The sequence below is a fragment of the Syzygium oleosum genome, unplaced genomic scaffold (genome assembly GCF_021117445.2).
Source record: "Syzygium oleosum isolate NSW1041296 unplaced genomic scaffold, Sole_v2.1 Sole_v2.33, whole genome shotgun sequence".
NCBI classification, from domain to species: Eukaryota; Viridiplantae; Streptophyta; class Magnoliopsida; order Myrtales; family Myrtaceae; genus Syzygium; species Syzygium oleosum.
In genome coordinates this window covers 855,001-870,997 of record NW_026607517.1, presented here as the reverse complement: position 1 = coordinate 870,997, position 15,997 = coordinate 855,001, and the positions used below count along the sequence as shown (strand labels likewise).

Genomic DNA, 15,997 nt, shown 5'->3' with positions numbered 1-15,997 from the left:
GTTTTGTTTATAATTCTTGTCCCTACACTATACTTCCACGACAATTTAAGCACTTCTCTCGAATTTCCGTTCAATATATCAGGAAACGGATTTTTTTGTCCCGTATTAATAGGTTTAGAACCTTGCTGTTGGTGCATGAGTTTGCCCTTTTCTGTCTCGCAACGCAATGGGAACGTATAGAGATGTATTTATATGTTGTTGATTTTTTTTTATGTTAATATGATGTTGATTTAATCCTACAGAAACTAAGTTATCTATACTATTGTACAATGGAAAGAGGACACCCTATTAGTAAAGAATTTTGAATTTTTTCGTTCTCTAGGTATTGTTAAAGACTTGTCCAATAAATAGTGCATTTGTGAATAGATATGTAATAGATAATTATATATCTTATATTTCACATGTTTCATTATTAAAATTTGAGTTGTTATTTGTTTAAATAACATGGGTATTTCATCATCAAGCTCATTCTATTAAATAGGCCGAATAAAGTGGTTTTGCCTAATAAGGAATAAAGAAAACGGATAAGTATAATTTTCAATCGCCTTACCAATTAATCTATTTGCATGAGACACACTTTTGTTACGTACTAATCAAAGGGTTCTTGTGTTCATCAATATTTATTGCATCTTCGAGTTGATACTTGTGTTGAGGTACACGCTATCCACCCACATGATAATAAAATATTGTGTGTGAATAGTGAAGAAGGTGAAATATTTTGAAATGAATCGGATGATTTTTCAGTGGAATAGTCGCAGTGAATTGAATTCTAATTATCACTAATTTTTCTGCAAGAATTATTACGCTGTTAAAGTTAGAATTGGACCAACAATTTATTTTTTTTGCCTGGCAAGAAAGGGGAAAAAGAGAAGAAAAAAACCATTTACTTCGACATCGCCCACGTTGTTTGTTCTGTTTCAATTTCTGTCTCCTCCGCCGTGACTGTCAGCTGAGCGACGGCGAGCTCTCCCGGCGGATCGAATCGGAGGACGGAAAAGGTCGACGAAGGCTTGAAGCTGAAGAGGTCCCCGCCTTCCGATGGCTCACCGTTCGGTGTTCGACGCCGGCGAAATCACGTCGGAGTTCGACAAGGCCGGAATCAGTTCTCACTTCATCCCATGCATTTGGAAGTAAAGTTTCTTTCTTTCCCTCCACGAAGCTCGTTAATGGAAGGAATTGGGTTGTTTCGGTTTTGCTTGAAATTCGTAATCTTGATCGTCCTATTGCCATTGTTGAAGATGGGTGGCGCGAAACCCTAGCTGCGAGTGGAGCGACATACCGTCGTTGCCCTCCGCCGCGTACTCGCTGCTGAGTTCAAAGTTCAAGCCTTTGACCTCGACTCTTCACTCCCGAGTCGATTCTAGCGACCAAGTCACCACCAAACTTCTCATCAAGTTGCAGGTTTGTTGTTTTTGTTCGTGTCAAGCTGTTGGAGAGATTTTATGCTGTAACACTTATGCCACCCAATGCATTTCAATGACTCGCTGTGGTGCTTCGCTAGTTACTTCGCTACCCATGTTCAAATAATGCAAAAAGGCGAGAATTTGATAGGCCGATACCGCATTGGGCAGTATCATGGTTAGGTGGAGACCTTCTCGCGATTTTGGGATTGCCCTTGTTGATTCTTGGTTTAAATTGTGGTAACTAGAATGAAGCTTTTGTGGAGGCTGTGATCATGACATACGATACACGCTTAGGCAAATACTGTGGGAAACCCCGTCCAGGAGGTCCCAGGTCAACTCTGTGCATATCGTCTCAGGTATTCTTCTGTTGTTGAGCTATTTTTTTTTCAATCTTTTAATTTTTCTGTGAAGATTGTATTTTCTATGCCTTTAACTCGTAATGCTGTAGGTTGGTTGCAAAATGGGGTGCAAATTCTGTGCAACTGGAAGCATGGGATTCAAAAGCAATTTATCATCAGGAGAAATCGTGGAACAATTGGTTCATGCCTCTCATATATCCTCTATACGAAATGTCGTATTCATGGTTAGTACTTTCTCTCATGCTAGAGAAATCTTGCATTAGTACTGGTGTTGGCTATCATAATCTTCTGTCGATTTTGCTGGGCAGGGAATGGGAGAACCTTTGAATAATTATACTGCCGTAGTGGAAGCTATCCGTGTAATGACCAGGTCACCGTTCCAGCTGTCACTAAAGAGGATAACTGTCTCAACGGTATGGTTATCGTTTTTTTGTTATACACCATGAGATTTCACTTTTTATGAATAACTTGTCAGTTTCCTGATGATTATTTGCGCCAGTTTACCTGTCCAGAATTCTCTGCAAATTGTTTAGCTTGATACACTGCCTCTTTCATCTCTTAAAATGATTTTGGGAAGACATCTCGAGTGGTTTTGGTCCCCTTATTTGTCATAGTTTATTGCTCGGATGGAGATACAAGTTTCTCGATATACTTCAGTTTTTATATATTTCAAATTGTTTGACTGAAGTTTTAACAACAGTAGGTAGGTAGTAGATTATTGTTGCCCCTAGATTTCTAAACCTTCGAAAAACTGTTGTGTGGTTGAAGGCATAAGATGACTGCGCCAGAGGAAACTCTTAAAGCATTTATTGTACCTACCGCAGGTTGGTATCACTCATGCTATTAGCAAGCTTCATAATGATCTACCAGGCGTGAACTTAGCTGTGTCATTGCATGCGCCAGTTCAAGACATCCGTTGTCAGATAATGCCTGCTGCTCGTGCTTTTCCTCTGGAAAAACTTATGGACACATTGCAAGTATATCAAAAGAACAGGTAGTAGGGGTTGCAACCCCCAAATTGTCAATTAGCCTGCTGCTACTAATTTGTTGGATCCCATTTAAGTTTCTCAACATGAGTTTTTACTAATATCTGAAGGTAGTTTGTTTGATGCAGTAAGCAGAAAATCTTTATCGAGTACATAATGCTCAACGGAGTAAATGATGAAGATCAGCATGCCCACCAACTGGGCAAATTGCTTGAGACATTTGATGTGGTATGTCATTCATCAGTTTGCATATCTAGTTATTCTAATAATTAGTTCTGATCCAGCAGGCATTGATTCTTCACTCTCTTCATATTTGTCTTTCCAAGCAGGTTGTGAACTTGATACCTTTCAATCCAATCGGCAGTATTAGTCATTTTAAATCCAGCAGTGATGTCGAAGTATCAAATTTCCAGAAAGTGCTTAGGGGTACTTATAACATCCGCACGACAGTTCGTAAACAAATGGGTCAGGATATAAGTGGCGCATGTGGTCAGTTGGTTGTGAATCTTCCCAATAAGAGATCCTCAGTTAATGCGGTGCTCCTAACTGACATAGAGGATTTGCATCTTTGAGTTTGTCAAATTTGTTTGAGGTGAGAGAAGATGTAGGATAGCTTTCTCTTCAGCGCTCATCCAATTAGTTTGAACTTATCTCAAGTGAAGTCGGATTATTCAAACCATAATTCGGTGTGGTTTTTCCATCGAGAAACAAAATATGTCTTGCTAGTAACCTGATTATCATATTCAGGAAGTGTTGGAGACTGCATTTTCTTGGACAATGAATTGAGAAACTTCTCAGACAGTAGATCAGCAGGGCGGCTCACAATTCAGGATTAGAAGTTGCCCATCAACTCTTCAAGCAAAGACTTTACCAGTTGCCGAACCATGACTAGACAACCTATAATGAGTTGAAACCCCCAATCCAAGGCAACTGATGAGACTCACAGGTGCGGGAGATATGGTTGGCTAATGTCAATATGCTCTTGCATTCTTTCTGCTGAGAAGTGATGCCACAAAAATATTTTTGAGCCCTGCTGACACTTTGCCCTATTCCTTGGTGAAGTATGAGGACCAGATCGAGATGCAGTATTTGCAATTGGCTTCACTTTGTAATGATTTTCTTACTCATTTCTAGATTTTCTTGCTGTAGTTCCCTTGTATTGAGCCCTCTTATTCAGGGGATGCATCGATTTGATTATTCAGTATGTCATGAATTTTTGCCTCATAGTGTCAAAGATCAATATCGAGTTAGTAGTGCATAGTATCCATACATTGGCTTATTGAACAAATTGTGGCTTTTCCTTTTTTTTGGTGAAGGACAAATTGTGGTGAATCGCTCAACATCCACTGAGGGAATCATTCATGTGGAGATTCACTCGCAAACATTTTAGTCTTGCAAATCAAGTGAGATTGACGCAGGGGAATGGGAAGTTTGCTAGGCTCGTAAACTTGTACACAAAATTGGTGCTAATGTAACTGCAGATAAGAAAAAGAAAACCCTGCGCTCTGTGCAGTTTCGGACAGATGAATCACTTATTTGCTTCAGCTTCACAGTTTACACTTCTTTTCCATTCTTTGATCATTGTTTTTGGGTTTGCTTTAGTGAGATTGCGGAGGCAGAGAAGTTGAAAGAATCATTTCTGGGACTTGAAACGAGTACACCATTTGATTAGGAGGTCCTCAATGTTGGCATTCATCCTGGTCCCAACTCCTCCCCATACCAACATGTGAGCAATGTCACCCATTGTCGATCCCGTCACCTCGTGCACCGCCTTGAACCCGATTCTCGTGTAAAACCTAACCAGCTTCAGCACAGAATTTCAGAACTTAACCAATACCAAAGACACACAAGCCTTTTGCTGCGCATTTTCAGGAAATGAGAATTTCTTGATAAAAAAATTTGGGCAAAATATGAGTCACTTCTCACTGGAATGAAAATGCCTATGCTTCATGACTTAGAACAGCGATAAAGTTATAACGTTGCTTTTGTTTGTCACATATAACTTCAATTCTGTATTTGGTAATAATGCATATCCTCATCAAAATAACGTTACTTCCATAAGTGAACATGGTCAAAATTTCCTGTATTTAACTCATCAAGATCGTAAACCAGGAAAGAGAAACAAAAAGGACCTTGGAATGGTAAAGATCCGAGTCATTGATGGCCAGCAACTCAGCCCTCCCGCAACCACACTCGTACCCATGCCTTATGGCCACAGCTCCAATGAACAGCCCTATCCCAAATATGGACCTCTCCATCCCCAGCGTCTCTCTCCTCAACCTGATGGAATCCAGGTGCAGAATCTTCCCTCCTGTCCAGACCCGGATCAAACCTTCCGCCCTCCCAAGCTCTGTCCGGGCGTCCAAGCTCCTGGCCGTGATTCTGAAAAAGGGTCCCAGCGTTTTCAGCTCAATGTCAAGGTTCTGGGCTGTTGAGGCACTAATTATGTCAGTCATGGTTGGGAAGTCATTGTTGGCGGTCTCCGCTTTGAGGTTCTTGGGCGGTTCTTGAAGTCCGGTGGTTCTTAGTAGGGAGATTGGTGCGGTTGGTGGAGAGGAAACTTGGGCTTTGGAGTGGATTCTTGGGGTGTTCAAGGGGAATTTGGAGGTGGGTATCAGGGATGTGGGATTCATTCTGCTGTTCTGACTCTGTCTCTTCCAAGAAACAAACCTGGTTCTAACGCGGGGCTTGCTAAGAGGAACATAAAGAAAACGATGTTTTCACCGAGAACGGGCCGAGTTAGCGATGGTGGCACGTGGCGAATCAAGGATCACCAGGTCCAGCCTCGCCATATCATTATCGAAACGAAAAATAGTAAGAAAAAGGCAGGCACCAATGTCTTCAACTCGGAAACACAGCATTGAACTTCTTCTGTATGCTCCAGAAACTTCCTCTTTTTGAAGATCTTGGAAAAAAATTGAGCAAAACAGAGGTATTTTGAAATACCTCACAACATACGGGAAATCTCTCTCTCATCTCTCTCTCTCTACCAACTTTCGAACTCCAGACCTGGGTTCCGAGAGGGAGCTCTCGCAGCCAACAGCGCTGAAGGAAAGTCGGTGACACCGTCCGCGTCCTCATTTAATATAACCTTTTTGGGTTGGGATATGTTCACTTGTAAAGTCGCCAACTTTTCACACAAAGAAGATGAAAAGTCACGACCGGGGGCAAAACCGGAAAATTAGAGGACTGGCGAAAGTAATTTGGGAAGAAAAAAATTAATTTCGGCATTCGCCCAAATGCTAAAAGCCCTACCAGTATTAGGCTTTTAGCTTTCCTAAGACCAGCCTTTGGGAAGGCTTGCCGAATACCCTAGCGGCTATCACTTTTCCAAAAGGCTTTACCGAAAGGCGCTTGAGAAAGTTGAACCAAGCGCGCCTTTACTATTCATATGAACCAGAGTCGGGCAATTTCAACTCCCTATACAAGTGAATTCACCACATTTAGTAAAAAGAGCCAAAAATGCCCTTAATCATCTAACTAAAATTTAAAGTGGTAGACACTAAAAAATCCTAAGAACCTAGTTTTTTCCACGTAGCTGAGCAAATTATGCATTAATTGTCAAAAGAAATCCAAAAAATTGAACACCAACGACTTTCTAACACAATCAAATATTTATTAATTGTTATCGTTATGGTATACTCCACCGCTAAACTCTTTCATATCAATAATTTTTCATACGCACATAATGGATGACATAATTAAATAAAAAAAGATCTTAAAAAATTTGTCAGAACAAAATCGCAATTACATTTCCCAACGCGTAAATATAAAAGGTAAAAATTAATTAAATCAAAACTTCGCATAAAATAGAAAGTTAAAATGACAGTTAAATTCAATTCGTTTTGGATTGAGAAAAATTAATATACATTCATGAGGTGTTTACGAGAAAAATGCCAAGGAGTCTCGCATAAATGTTTGACGTCATTGTTTTTAGTGTATATTTAGGTACTCCTTTAATTCTCACGTGCTTTTTGTAAAAGGTTTTTCAGGCTGATTCTTTGGTATATGAAAAGACTTCGTTTTTTTCTAAAATTAATAGAATAACAAATTCACCACAAAATTAGCCTTAGAGGTTGAAAGAACAAGGAATGGAAAAGTAGTGATAAGAGCAATGTTGAATAAAAGGCTAATTTTTATTTTATAAACAATAATAAGTTTAAATTTGAGAGAAAGCCATACAAAGAAAGTGACTAAATTGAAGGAAATCGTACAAATATAAAAACTATCGAGGGCAATTTTGTCTGTCTAGTGAAAATGGAATGGATTTAGTATCTACAGGTGGAAAATTGCCCCACCCCTATTACCATTCGAAGAACGTATGCAAGAAAAATAAATGTACCATTATAATATATTTTCATTCATCCAAAATTCCGTTGGCTTTAAAAAATATAATTAAGGAATATATATCTGTAGAGAATTAGCAAGCGAATTAATTTTCGCTATCTTTTGAATTTGTTCAAAAAAATGAGAAAATTATGGAAGTGTGGTAATTAATGAAGCGGTTTGAATGGCGCTAAGGAGCGGGTTCTAGTTTCATATTGGTTGGATATTTCAATAGTTTTGAAATATTAAAAGTTATTAATTTTGTAATAATTGTTTACCGTCATTAATTTGTAACGGTTTCTGTCCGCCATAACCACTTTGTAACGGCCATATAATGATAATTTATTAATAACAATTTTAACGGGTACTCTATTAATAATGGTTTTAACGACCGTTTCTTTCGTTTTGAATATAAATTTCAAACCACAATTCTTAAAGATACTGAATTTAAAAATAAAGAGAATTTCCTTTCCTTCTACTACTTTTTTTCTTGCTTGGTTATACATATAACTTTGTCCCTGTTCCCTCTAATATTCAATGCGAAATATAGAAGAAGATCTGTTGTATCTTGAGAGAGTAGTTGCTAAAGCCTTACTCACCGAGTTTTGTACTCCGATGGGCGGAATTATTTTTAAGGACGGTGCTTGCACGCCTAAGATATTTTATCTTATTTATTTATCTTTTCAAACAAATTTCCGTTAATTTCTTATTTTATATTATCTAATATTTTCTCAACAATACCAATGCCCCAATTAGCCACCCAAAACGAATTCTAAGTTGGAGCAGAGATATCAAATTCGGAATTGAGATAATAGATGTCTAATCGGGAATTTGTTGATCGCCAGTTACACGATTTAAACTTTGAATAATAAAGGGGAAGTTTCAAATTAAGGTCTAAAGTGCGGCCATTTTCTCAAAAAATAAATCCTAAATTGGACATTGTCTCAAATAAACTAAGTTGGTCGCTTTAGTGCTTTATTCGAGATGACCGTCTTTTGAAAAAACGGACTCACCTAAAATCCCTATTGAAATTTCTCCTGATAAGGAATAAGAAAAAATTATGGGCAAACAAGCTAATATGGGAAACAAAAGAGTATATTCAGAATATAATGTCCAAAAGAAAGGAAGGAAGCTGGCGAAAACATAATAGGCGACACAGTCGCATTGCCTTTCTTTCCAGCGAAGTTGCCATTTACGTGCCCTCCTTATTTGAGATTAAATTGGTCGCTTTAGAATTTTGTTTGAAACAACCCTCTTGTGAGAAAACAGACTCACCTGAAATCTTTATTTGAAATTTTTCCTGATAAGGAATAACGATGAATTATGGGCAAACGAGCTAATATGGGAAACAACAGACTGTATTCTGAATGTAATGTCCAAAAGAAAGGAAGGAAGCTGGACAAAATATAACAGGCGACACAGTCGCATTGCCTTTCTGTCGGACAAAGTTGCCATTTAAGTGCCTCTTCGAATAGGAAAGCACAGTTTTCATTCATTGAAACTAAGTAACGGAACTCTGCAATTCCAAAATGCAGCTCCAGGCAAGAATATTCCCATTAATAGCAAGAACTTGACCTATCCAGGAATGTAAAGGGATAATCCCATATAGGCATATGCAAACAGGACCATGATTTTCCAGAGCTATTAGCAAGAATTTGACATATTCAGGAATGGAAAGGCATAATCCCACAAAGGCAAATGTACACATGACAGTGATTTTCCAGAGCTAACGCACCATAAACGGTCAATGTTTCCTTCTTCTTCTTCTTCTTATATATTTGGCAATTGCAGTGTTGTGTATATAAGCAATGGGTCCCTTTCCAAATTCCAACTCGTGTCCTGACACTGCTCCTGCTTTTCTAATAGATATCTCCTGTGTGTGTGCATGCCTCGTTCCTTTTTACTGAAATTCAGTACTGAATCTATCCCTCTGTCTCCCTCTGCGGTTGGTTTGTGAGGATGGGCTTTTGGAGTTGTGACTCTGCCATGGCCAGACTAGCATACGCGCTCATTATGTGTGTAACCATTTTGTCAGGTTTGCTCTCTTTCCTCTTCTGGTAAAACATAGGAAAGAGGAAAATATGTATTGTCTAGACTCGTTTTACTGGCGATACGGTGCACTCTATCTACCATAGTTTTGCAAGGGTCTTGTGGTGTCCTCGGCCCTCGTCTTATTCATCAAACTAGCTTCTAACTCTAAAGGTTTTCTCCGATCATTCACTTCATTGTATCTTTGGAGTATATTTTAGGGAAAAGAGGGAGACTTAACTAATAGGTTCTCACTTGTTAAATGTTTTATGTTACTCTAATATACCAAAGCCTGAAAAAGGGTACGTCCGAAAAATCGTGTAGCATATGCTTACTGATTATTTAATCCTACTCGTGAGAATTAATTGGCAAGATGTCAACACAAACTCAAAGCTAATCGATTTTGGCTTGTCACGTATAGACAGACTTTTTGCTGTGTTGCTTGAAATTATTTATTCATAAGATATTCTATTTGCTTCTCTGTTACTCTGCTAGAAGCTAAAATGCGTTTTTCGGTCATTTTCTGCTATTTGTTCTGTTCCAAAGAAGTGACAAGATATTGCTTTCTTCTCTGCAGGATTTGGAGCCAATGCTTTGAAATATGATTACACAGCCAGTGTTGAGGCAAGCTTGTTGATTCCATCCACCAATTGTAATCATAGCAGTAGTCTTCCTGACTCGAGCTCAATTCTGAGAGTTTTTGTTTTGATTGATTCTTTTTCAGTGCTTGCGTTTCCCTCATGAGCCTCAGTACAATGGAGGGATCATCAAGAACCCAGAGCTGAATCATGGGTTAAGAGCATGGTCCACCTTTGGGAATGCAAAAGTGGACCACAGAGTGTCTAATGGTAACAAATTCATTGTGGCTCGTAGCAGGAATCACTCACATGACAGTATCTCCCAGAAGATTTACTTGTACAAGGACAAACTCTACACTTTTTCCGGTACTATTTTCCTATCTCTGCCTCAGTTGCGTGGTTATTAAATTTCGCAGGGATTAGCGTGATTCGGTGAAGTCTGATGACTGAACCTTGCGCGACAGTTTTTCACATTGCAAACTCAACTTTTGTGCTGACCTATGTCTTGGGGTCGACCTTGATGCAGCGTGGGTGCAGGTGAACGAGGGGAAGATCCCGGTACGAGCTATTTTTAAGACGATTAGTGGGTTCAAACGTGCTGGTGCCGTTATAGCTGAATCGAACTGCTGGTCCATGATCAAGGGTGGACTCACTGTTGATGAATCTGGGCCAGCTGAGCTTTACTTCGAGGTGACTGACTCTTTTATGTTCACTCCTTTTTAACTACTTCGAAGGCTTTGTTTGTTCCTAATTGGATGCACTATTGATGTTGTTTCTTATGTGATTTGCTTGATTACTCGTGAAAACCTCCTCGATCCTCAATGTTTTTTCATTCCTAGAGGCACTAAAAGTTGCTTAATTTCTCAGAGCAAAGACACCTCGGTTGAGATATGGGTTGACAGCGTCTCGCTACAACCGTTCACAACAGAAGAATGGAGATCACATCGGGAGCAAACCATTGAGGAGGTACAAATTTAGTTACTAGTACCACGACCTTTTTGGATAGAAAGGTTTATCTCAGGGCTTGAAATTTCAATCTGATTGGAGAATTGTCTGGCCATAGCGACTGCAAACTAGTCTGATGTTCAGTCTTGTCACTCGATGATTCGCAGAAACATAAAAGAAAGGTCAGAATCCATGTAGTGGACAAGCAAAACAAGCCTCTGGCTAATGCCACCATCTCTATAGTACAAAAGAAGCTGAGCTTCCCATTTGGTAGTGCCATAAACAAGAACATCCTGACAAACACTGCATACCAAAATTGGTTCACTTCCAGATTCACTGTCACGGCCTTCGAGGACGAAATGAAGTGGTACACGAACGAGCCCTCCCAAGGCCACGAGGACTACTCGGCAGCAGATGCAATGCTCAAATTTGCACAGCAACACGGCATATCAGTCCGTGGCCACAATGTGCTGTGGGATGACCCTAGGTACCAGCCTTCATGGGTCAATTCCCTCTCGGCAAGCCAACTCTCCACAGCCGTCACAAATAGGATATACTCTATCATGAAGAGGTACAAGGGCCAGGTCATCGGTTGGGATGTGGTCAATGAAAACCTGCACTTCTCGTTCTTTGAGAGGAAGCTCGGGCCGCAAGCATCTGCTCACGCTTATAAAGCGGCCAAGTTCATTGATCCCTCGACCACCTTGTTTTTGAATGATTATAACACGATAGAGGATAGCAGGGACGGGTCATCTTCACCTACCGCTTATGCCAACAAGGTAAGAAGCATTCAATCTTCGGGCGGCAGGAATTTGGGCATCGGACTTGAGTCTCATTTCAACGTGCCCAACATCCCTTACATGAGATCTGCCATCGACACTCTTGGAGCTTTGGGACTGCCAATGTGGTTAACCGAAGTCGACGTGCAAAGTGGACAAAATCAGGTGAGGGATTTCAAATCTTTTGTCTGTCACCAAAGTTTCGATGTTAGGAGAACACTATGCTTGATCACACATATTATAATTGAATAGTAATCCTGACAAATTTTTTGCTGGTGCATTGTCTTGAGAAGGCAACGTACTTGGAGCAGGTGTTGAGGGAGGCGCACGCTCATCCAAAGATCAACGGAATAATACTGTGGACCGCCTGGAAGCCGGAGGGGTGTTACCGGATGTGTCTGACGGACAACAACTTCCGCAACTTGCCAACCGGCAACGTGGTTGACAAGCTGTTGAAGAAATGGGGTGGGGCGGGGCAGGTATTGTCGGGCACGACTGGTTCGGACGGCACCTTGGAGGCCTCGCTCTTTCATGGCGATTACCAAGTGACAGTCACTCAGCCAGGGGCAAACACTTCATATGCTGTTCAAGGCTTTGAGGTCGCTCCAACAGAGACTTCCCAGAAGAGATTAATTCTTCGTGTCTGATTAGATGTATCTTCTGTTTGATATAGTTTGATTTATGTCGGAAGTTAAAATTCGGTAGAGAGATTTTAGAGCCCAAAGCTGTTGCTTAATTTTTTTTTTTTTTTATGACCCAGGGAACTCCCGCACGGCCGACAGCCGGGAGGTAAACCCTGGGGGCGACACGTGCTAGCCACCACACACGTGCACCGGTTAAGTCACCCTACGGCACCCGGGATTCGAACACTCAACCTTTTACGATAGGAAGAGTGCGCGCTCCAGCAGCGCCACCCAGGCGGGTGGTGCTTAATTCATTTTTCGGCTTACCGAAATCAATAAAATATCTAAATAAATGGGGTATGAAAAGTTTGAACGGACAGATGTGGGGAAATGTTCTCTATGACACTGCAAGAACTTGCACAGCATGGTAAAACCTCCATTAGTAAAGCTAAAGATGCAAAATTTGGATCACAGAACTAGTTACAAAGCGAAACACGATGAACCCTTCTGAATACAACCCCGCAAAATTTCAACTTTACCAACTTGTCGATCAATCTTGTAACTCCATCTTCGTGTCGCTCATTCTTATCGGCCAAAAAAAAAATCAGTTTTCTTTATGTGAAGCTTTCTAGGATACTGTGATGTTCCTCACATCTTCAATCGCTGGATAGACTAGAAGGGCTCTCCCATCTTTTTCTTTTCTTTTTTCTCGTGCGAGCTTCGCGATATCAAGTTGATCAGGCAAATTTGACATGAAGAGATGAAATTACCGAGAAAAGACCAACATGCCAATGCGGCATCGGCATCGCTCTCTTGCCACTACACATGGTGTGCATGCACATTTCATGCCATCAATGATGGTTGATCAAGAAACTTCAACAACCACTTGTCTGCTCTGAAATGAAGAACTCCATTGAGGTGAAGCACTAGCATGTCAAGGTGCCCCAATAGCGACAGTTAAAATCACTTTACATCAGCCAAAAGATAAAGAAAACTTAATAAAGAGATTTTCGATATACTAGTACCGATTACGAGGATGCTTAGTGCACCTTAGTTGCAGACTTTACCTGTTTGGTTACTTAACAACTGCTTTAAAAAGGTGTGTTCTTTGTTAAGCTCCATTCAATTAGAGGATCTCCTCGAAATAACAACGAGATACTAATTATCATTAGCATTTAAATTTACAATGATATATACGTATCTTACTCTACCTCGAAGCACATCTGATACCAGTGATGAGGGCGAGAGAGAGAACAGAGCAGAGCAGAACAGAGCAGGACCTTTCTTCTCTTCAGAGTCGTCTGGCAGCTAAAACGCAAGAGATGGCCGCCATGATGATGGAAGCTGCGACAGAGCTGACGTCGTCGAAGATGATGGAGAAGCGCATTTCCTGAAGATCCCACAGGGTCGACACGAACAGACGAACCCCGTTGAAGATCGTCACCAGTATACCCATCTCTCTCTATCTCTCCGCTCTTCGCCTTCACGCTTGTCGTCTCTGTTGCGCGTCCGTGGACACACAGTACGAGCCAAACGAGGCAGAGAGAGAAGAGAAGAAGAATCTAAACGAACAACTGGTTATGCAGGGACTCGCTTCAAGAACGTGGCAAGCGTGCAGCTTCAGGTGACAGTATCAATGGCGATCTCAGAAGAGGCAGTGATGCATGCAACACGACGACCGAGACAGACGCTCCCCTACTGCAAACGGGGATGCTGCGGCCGCGTGCGTGCGTGTGCGTTTATGACACAGTGGAGATGAAGAATAAATACGGTGGTGCCGTGGTGGTGGTGGTGCTGTTTCCAGGATGTTTCCTTTCTCTGTCGTGTCTGGCGGAGGAGTTCCTTCCTTTTGCTTTTGGCGGGCATCTTGCATTTAAACCGCTTTTTGAAGTTCTCTCTGTAATGGAAATGCTAGACATGTAAATATATTACTGTTTTGTAAGAAGATGCCTCGCAACTTTTCATGTGGTTTTGACCAATAGAATAAAACTTTTACATGGTTATATTTGTCGAACTCCTCCCGAGCAGCTATTAGGAAGCCATTCCACTCCGGCTTTGAACTTTGAAGTGCTACGGCTTTATAGTATGTGCCACTTCACAATATATTTTTAGAATAATATAACTACGAAATATGATGCATGTCTTAAGTTTCGTTTGTTTCATGGAAAACATTTCCTTATTTTTCAATGTTCAGTTAGCTTAAAAAAATGAATCAACGGAAAATATTTTTTTAGTCATCGGAAAACTTAAGCTTAAATTAAGAAAAATGATTTCCTCTTTAAAAAAAGTTGAAAAACATTTTTCAAAATATAATTAAGTATCGACGCTTGGACCGAAACTCTATGTTTAAACCTGGGAACCCCAACGCCAGTTTCGGAGTCTCCAACGCTCGGGCTGAGTCCATCAAGGCTAGGCCCGGGTCCATCGAGGTTGGGACCAGGTCTTTGACACTCGGGCACGAGTCCATCGAGGCAAAATTTTGGTCCATTGAGGCTGGGCTCCAGATCTCACTACTTAAGCTCGGGCCCCCGGTGCCCATGTCCGGGTCCATCAAGGTTGGGCTCGAACCACTGGTGCCTGTGCCCTATGCCTTGGCACCCGCGCCCGTGTCCAGAAAGGCTCATATCCCCAACACTCGAGCTCTAGTCCCCAAGAATCAGGCTTGAGTCCATAAAGGCCGTGCGGGAGTCCTCGGCACTCGAGTTCGAGTCATTGATTAATGAAACGTTCGTTCATATAAAAATATTTTTTAAAAAATAGAAATTTCTGATTATTTTATTTTTCAAAAAATCTAAATTTCTAATTTTTTTCTATCCTTTTCTTTTTGTTTCTTCCTCGGCCAGTCACCGGCGATAGCTAGCAAGTGGCCATAGGCGAGTCTCAAGCTCGCTTGAGGCCAACGAACTCAAGACTCGTCGGAATCGGTCGAGTCTCGAGCTCAACCTCGCCCGAGGCTCCACCCCATGAGATAGAAGGAAAAAGAAAAGAAAAAATAATTAAATTCGATTTTTTTTATATATTTTTTGCCAAAAAATCAAATCAAATTTTCCATGTTAAACGACGAAAAATATTTTAGGATCTATTTTAGGTTTCAACCGAATACCGAAAAATATTGTCATTTTCTTGGAAAATGACTTTTGAAATTTTTTTTCCAAAAATGTCATATTTTTCGCGAAACGAACGGAGCCTTAATGTGGAATTAAAATCCGAGAATCTAAAGTTCGATTCTTCTATACTTATTCATAAGATTTTGTTGCCCAAATACTTGTTAAGTAGCTAAGTAAGGAAATCTTATGGCTTCCAATACATTGATCACACTTGTGTTATGCACAACCGATGCTTTGAAAATTGAACTAAGTATATTGGAGGATGCTTGTTAACAACACCCCTATTAATATCATTACAACTTGCCATTATTCTATTATTCGAACTATGATTAAATATGCAATGTGGTTCTTGAATTCTAGCCCAAAGTGCAATATCGTCTATGAACTTTTAATTTGTTATCAAAAGTCTAGGACCATATTAAATAAATTAGAAGTTCAGGTACAATATTTCAATACCTAAGTTTAGGAATCATTTGTCCTTGTTATCTTCCCTAGTGTTGTCCATTTTACTTGTGTTTTAAACAATCCTACCAACGCCTTTCATGTTGGAGGAAGGTTAAAGGCAAAATACAATGCTTTGGAGCCGGTGGAGTATGAAGAACATTCCCTCGGAAAGAATCAATGTCGGCGTTTTAGGATGCATCGGGAACCGTTAAATTGTTCTTAAAAAACGGTTCCAAACCCTCGAACGAAACAAAAAAAGAAGAAGTTGTATATATATAAGGAAAATAATATTAATATGTTTTTGTTAATCTTTAGCGGGAATCGAGTCACACGCTGGAAATTCAACCATTCGCATCGCAGGGAGAAGAAGAAGAAGATGAAGATGAAGATGAAGAAGGTGAAGAAGGAAAGAGAGAGAG

General features: G+C 40.4%; 3 protein-coding genes across 4 annotated transcripts; 2 read left to right on the top strand and 1 right to left on the bottom strand.

The window, feature by feature from the left end:
- Window positions 1-879: 879 nt before the first annotated feature.
- LOC115692742 (uncharacterized) lies at window positions 880-3,972 on the top strand. The gene is made up of 9 exons (XM_030619700.2): window positions 880-1,130; window positions 1,239-1,401; window positions 1,649-1,759; window positions 1,852-1,986; window positions 2,071-2,175; window positions 2,587-2,756; window positions 2,877-2,976; window positions 3,078-3,340; window positions 3,496-3,972. The coding sequence occupies exons 1-8, from the start codon at window positions 1,039-1,041 to the stop codon at window positions 3,318-3,320; spliced, it is 1,119 nt and encodes a 372-aa protein (XP_030475560.2). The 5' UTR covers window positions 880-1,038; the 3' UTR covers window positions 3,321-3,340; window positions 3,496-3,972.
- A 185-nt stretch (window positions 3,973-4,157) lies between these two features.
- Window positions 4,158-5,791, bottom strand: LOC115692743 (uncharacterized). Of its 2 annotated transcripts, none has more exons than XM_030619702.2 (2): window positions 4,881-5,568; window positions 4,158-4,552 (listed from the first exon to the last, which is right to left on the bottom strand). In XM_030619702.2, exons 1-2 carry the CDS (start codon window positions 5,379-5,381, stop codon window positions 4,382-4,384), a joined length of 672 nt encoding a protein of 223 aa, XP_030475562.1. In that variant the 5' UTR covers window positions 5,382-5,568; the 3' UTR covers window positions 4,158-4,381. The 2 variants fall into 2 exon arrangements, with proteins under 2 accessions (XP_030475562.1, XP_056160879.1); XM_056304904.1 differs by having other exon boundaries at window positions 4,319-4,544; window positions 4,881-5,791.
- Window positions 5,792-10,090: 4,299 nt separating this feature from the next.
- LOC115692749 (endo-1,4-beta-xylanase 5-like) lies at window positions 10,091-12,051 on the top strand. The gene is made up of 4 exons (XM_030619709.2): window positions 10,091-10,370; window positions 10,548-10,646; window positions 10,793-11,569; window positions 11,698-12,051. Exons 1-4 carry the CDS (start codon window positions 10,314-10,316, stop codon window positions 12,049-12,051), a joined length of 1,287 nt encoding a protein of 428 aa, XP_030475569.2. The 5' UTR covers window positions 10,091-10,313.
- Window positions 12,052-15,997: the final 3,946 nt, after the last annotated feature.

What these genes read in the sequence shown, in the direction of transcription:
- LOC115692742 (XM_030619700.2), top strand. Translation starts at nt 1,039, where the DNA reads ATGGCTCACCGTTCGGTGTTCGACGCCGGCGAAATCACGTCGGAGTTC. An exon ending in TTCATCCCATGCATTTGGAA is followed by an intron (nt 1,131 to 1,238) that starts GTAAAGTTTCTT and finishes CCATTGTTGAAG; the next exon opens with ATGGGTGGCGCGAAACCCTA. An exon ending in TGCTTGAGACATTTGATGTG is followed by an intron (nt 2,977 to 3,077) that starts GTATGTCATTCA and finishes CTTTCCAAGCAG; the next exon opens with GTTGTGAACTTGATACCTTT.
- LOC115692743 (XM_030619702.2), bottom strand. Translation starts at nt 5,381, where the DNA reads ATGAATCCCACATCCCTGATACCCACCTCCAAATTCCCCTTGAACACC. An exon ending in CGGATCTTTACCATTCCAAG is followed by an intron (nt 4,553 to 4,880) that starts GTCCTTTTTGTT and finishes TCTGTGCTGAAG; the next exon opens with CTGGTTAGGTTTTACACGAG.
- LOC115692749 (XM_030619709.2), top strand. Translation starts at nt 10,314, where the DNA reads ATGATCAAGGGTGGACTCACTGTTGATGAATCTGGGCCAGCTGAGCTT. An exon ending in GGGAGCAAACCATTGAGGAG is followed by an intron (nt 10,647 to 10,792) that starts GTACAAATTTAG and finishes GATGATTCGCAG; the next exon opens with AAACATAAAAGAAAGGTCAG. An exon ending in TGCAAAGTGGACAAAATCAG is followed by an intron (nt 11,570 to 11,697) that starts GTGAGGGATTTC and finishes TGTCTTGAGAAG; the next exon opens with GCAACGTACTTGGAGCAGGT.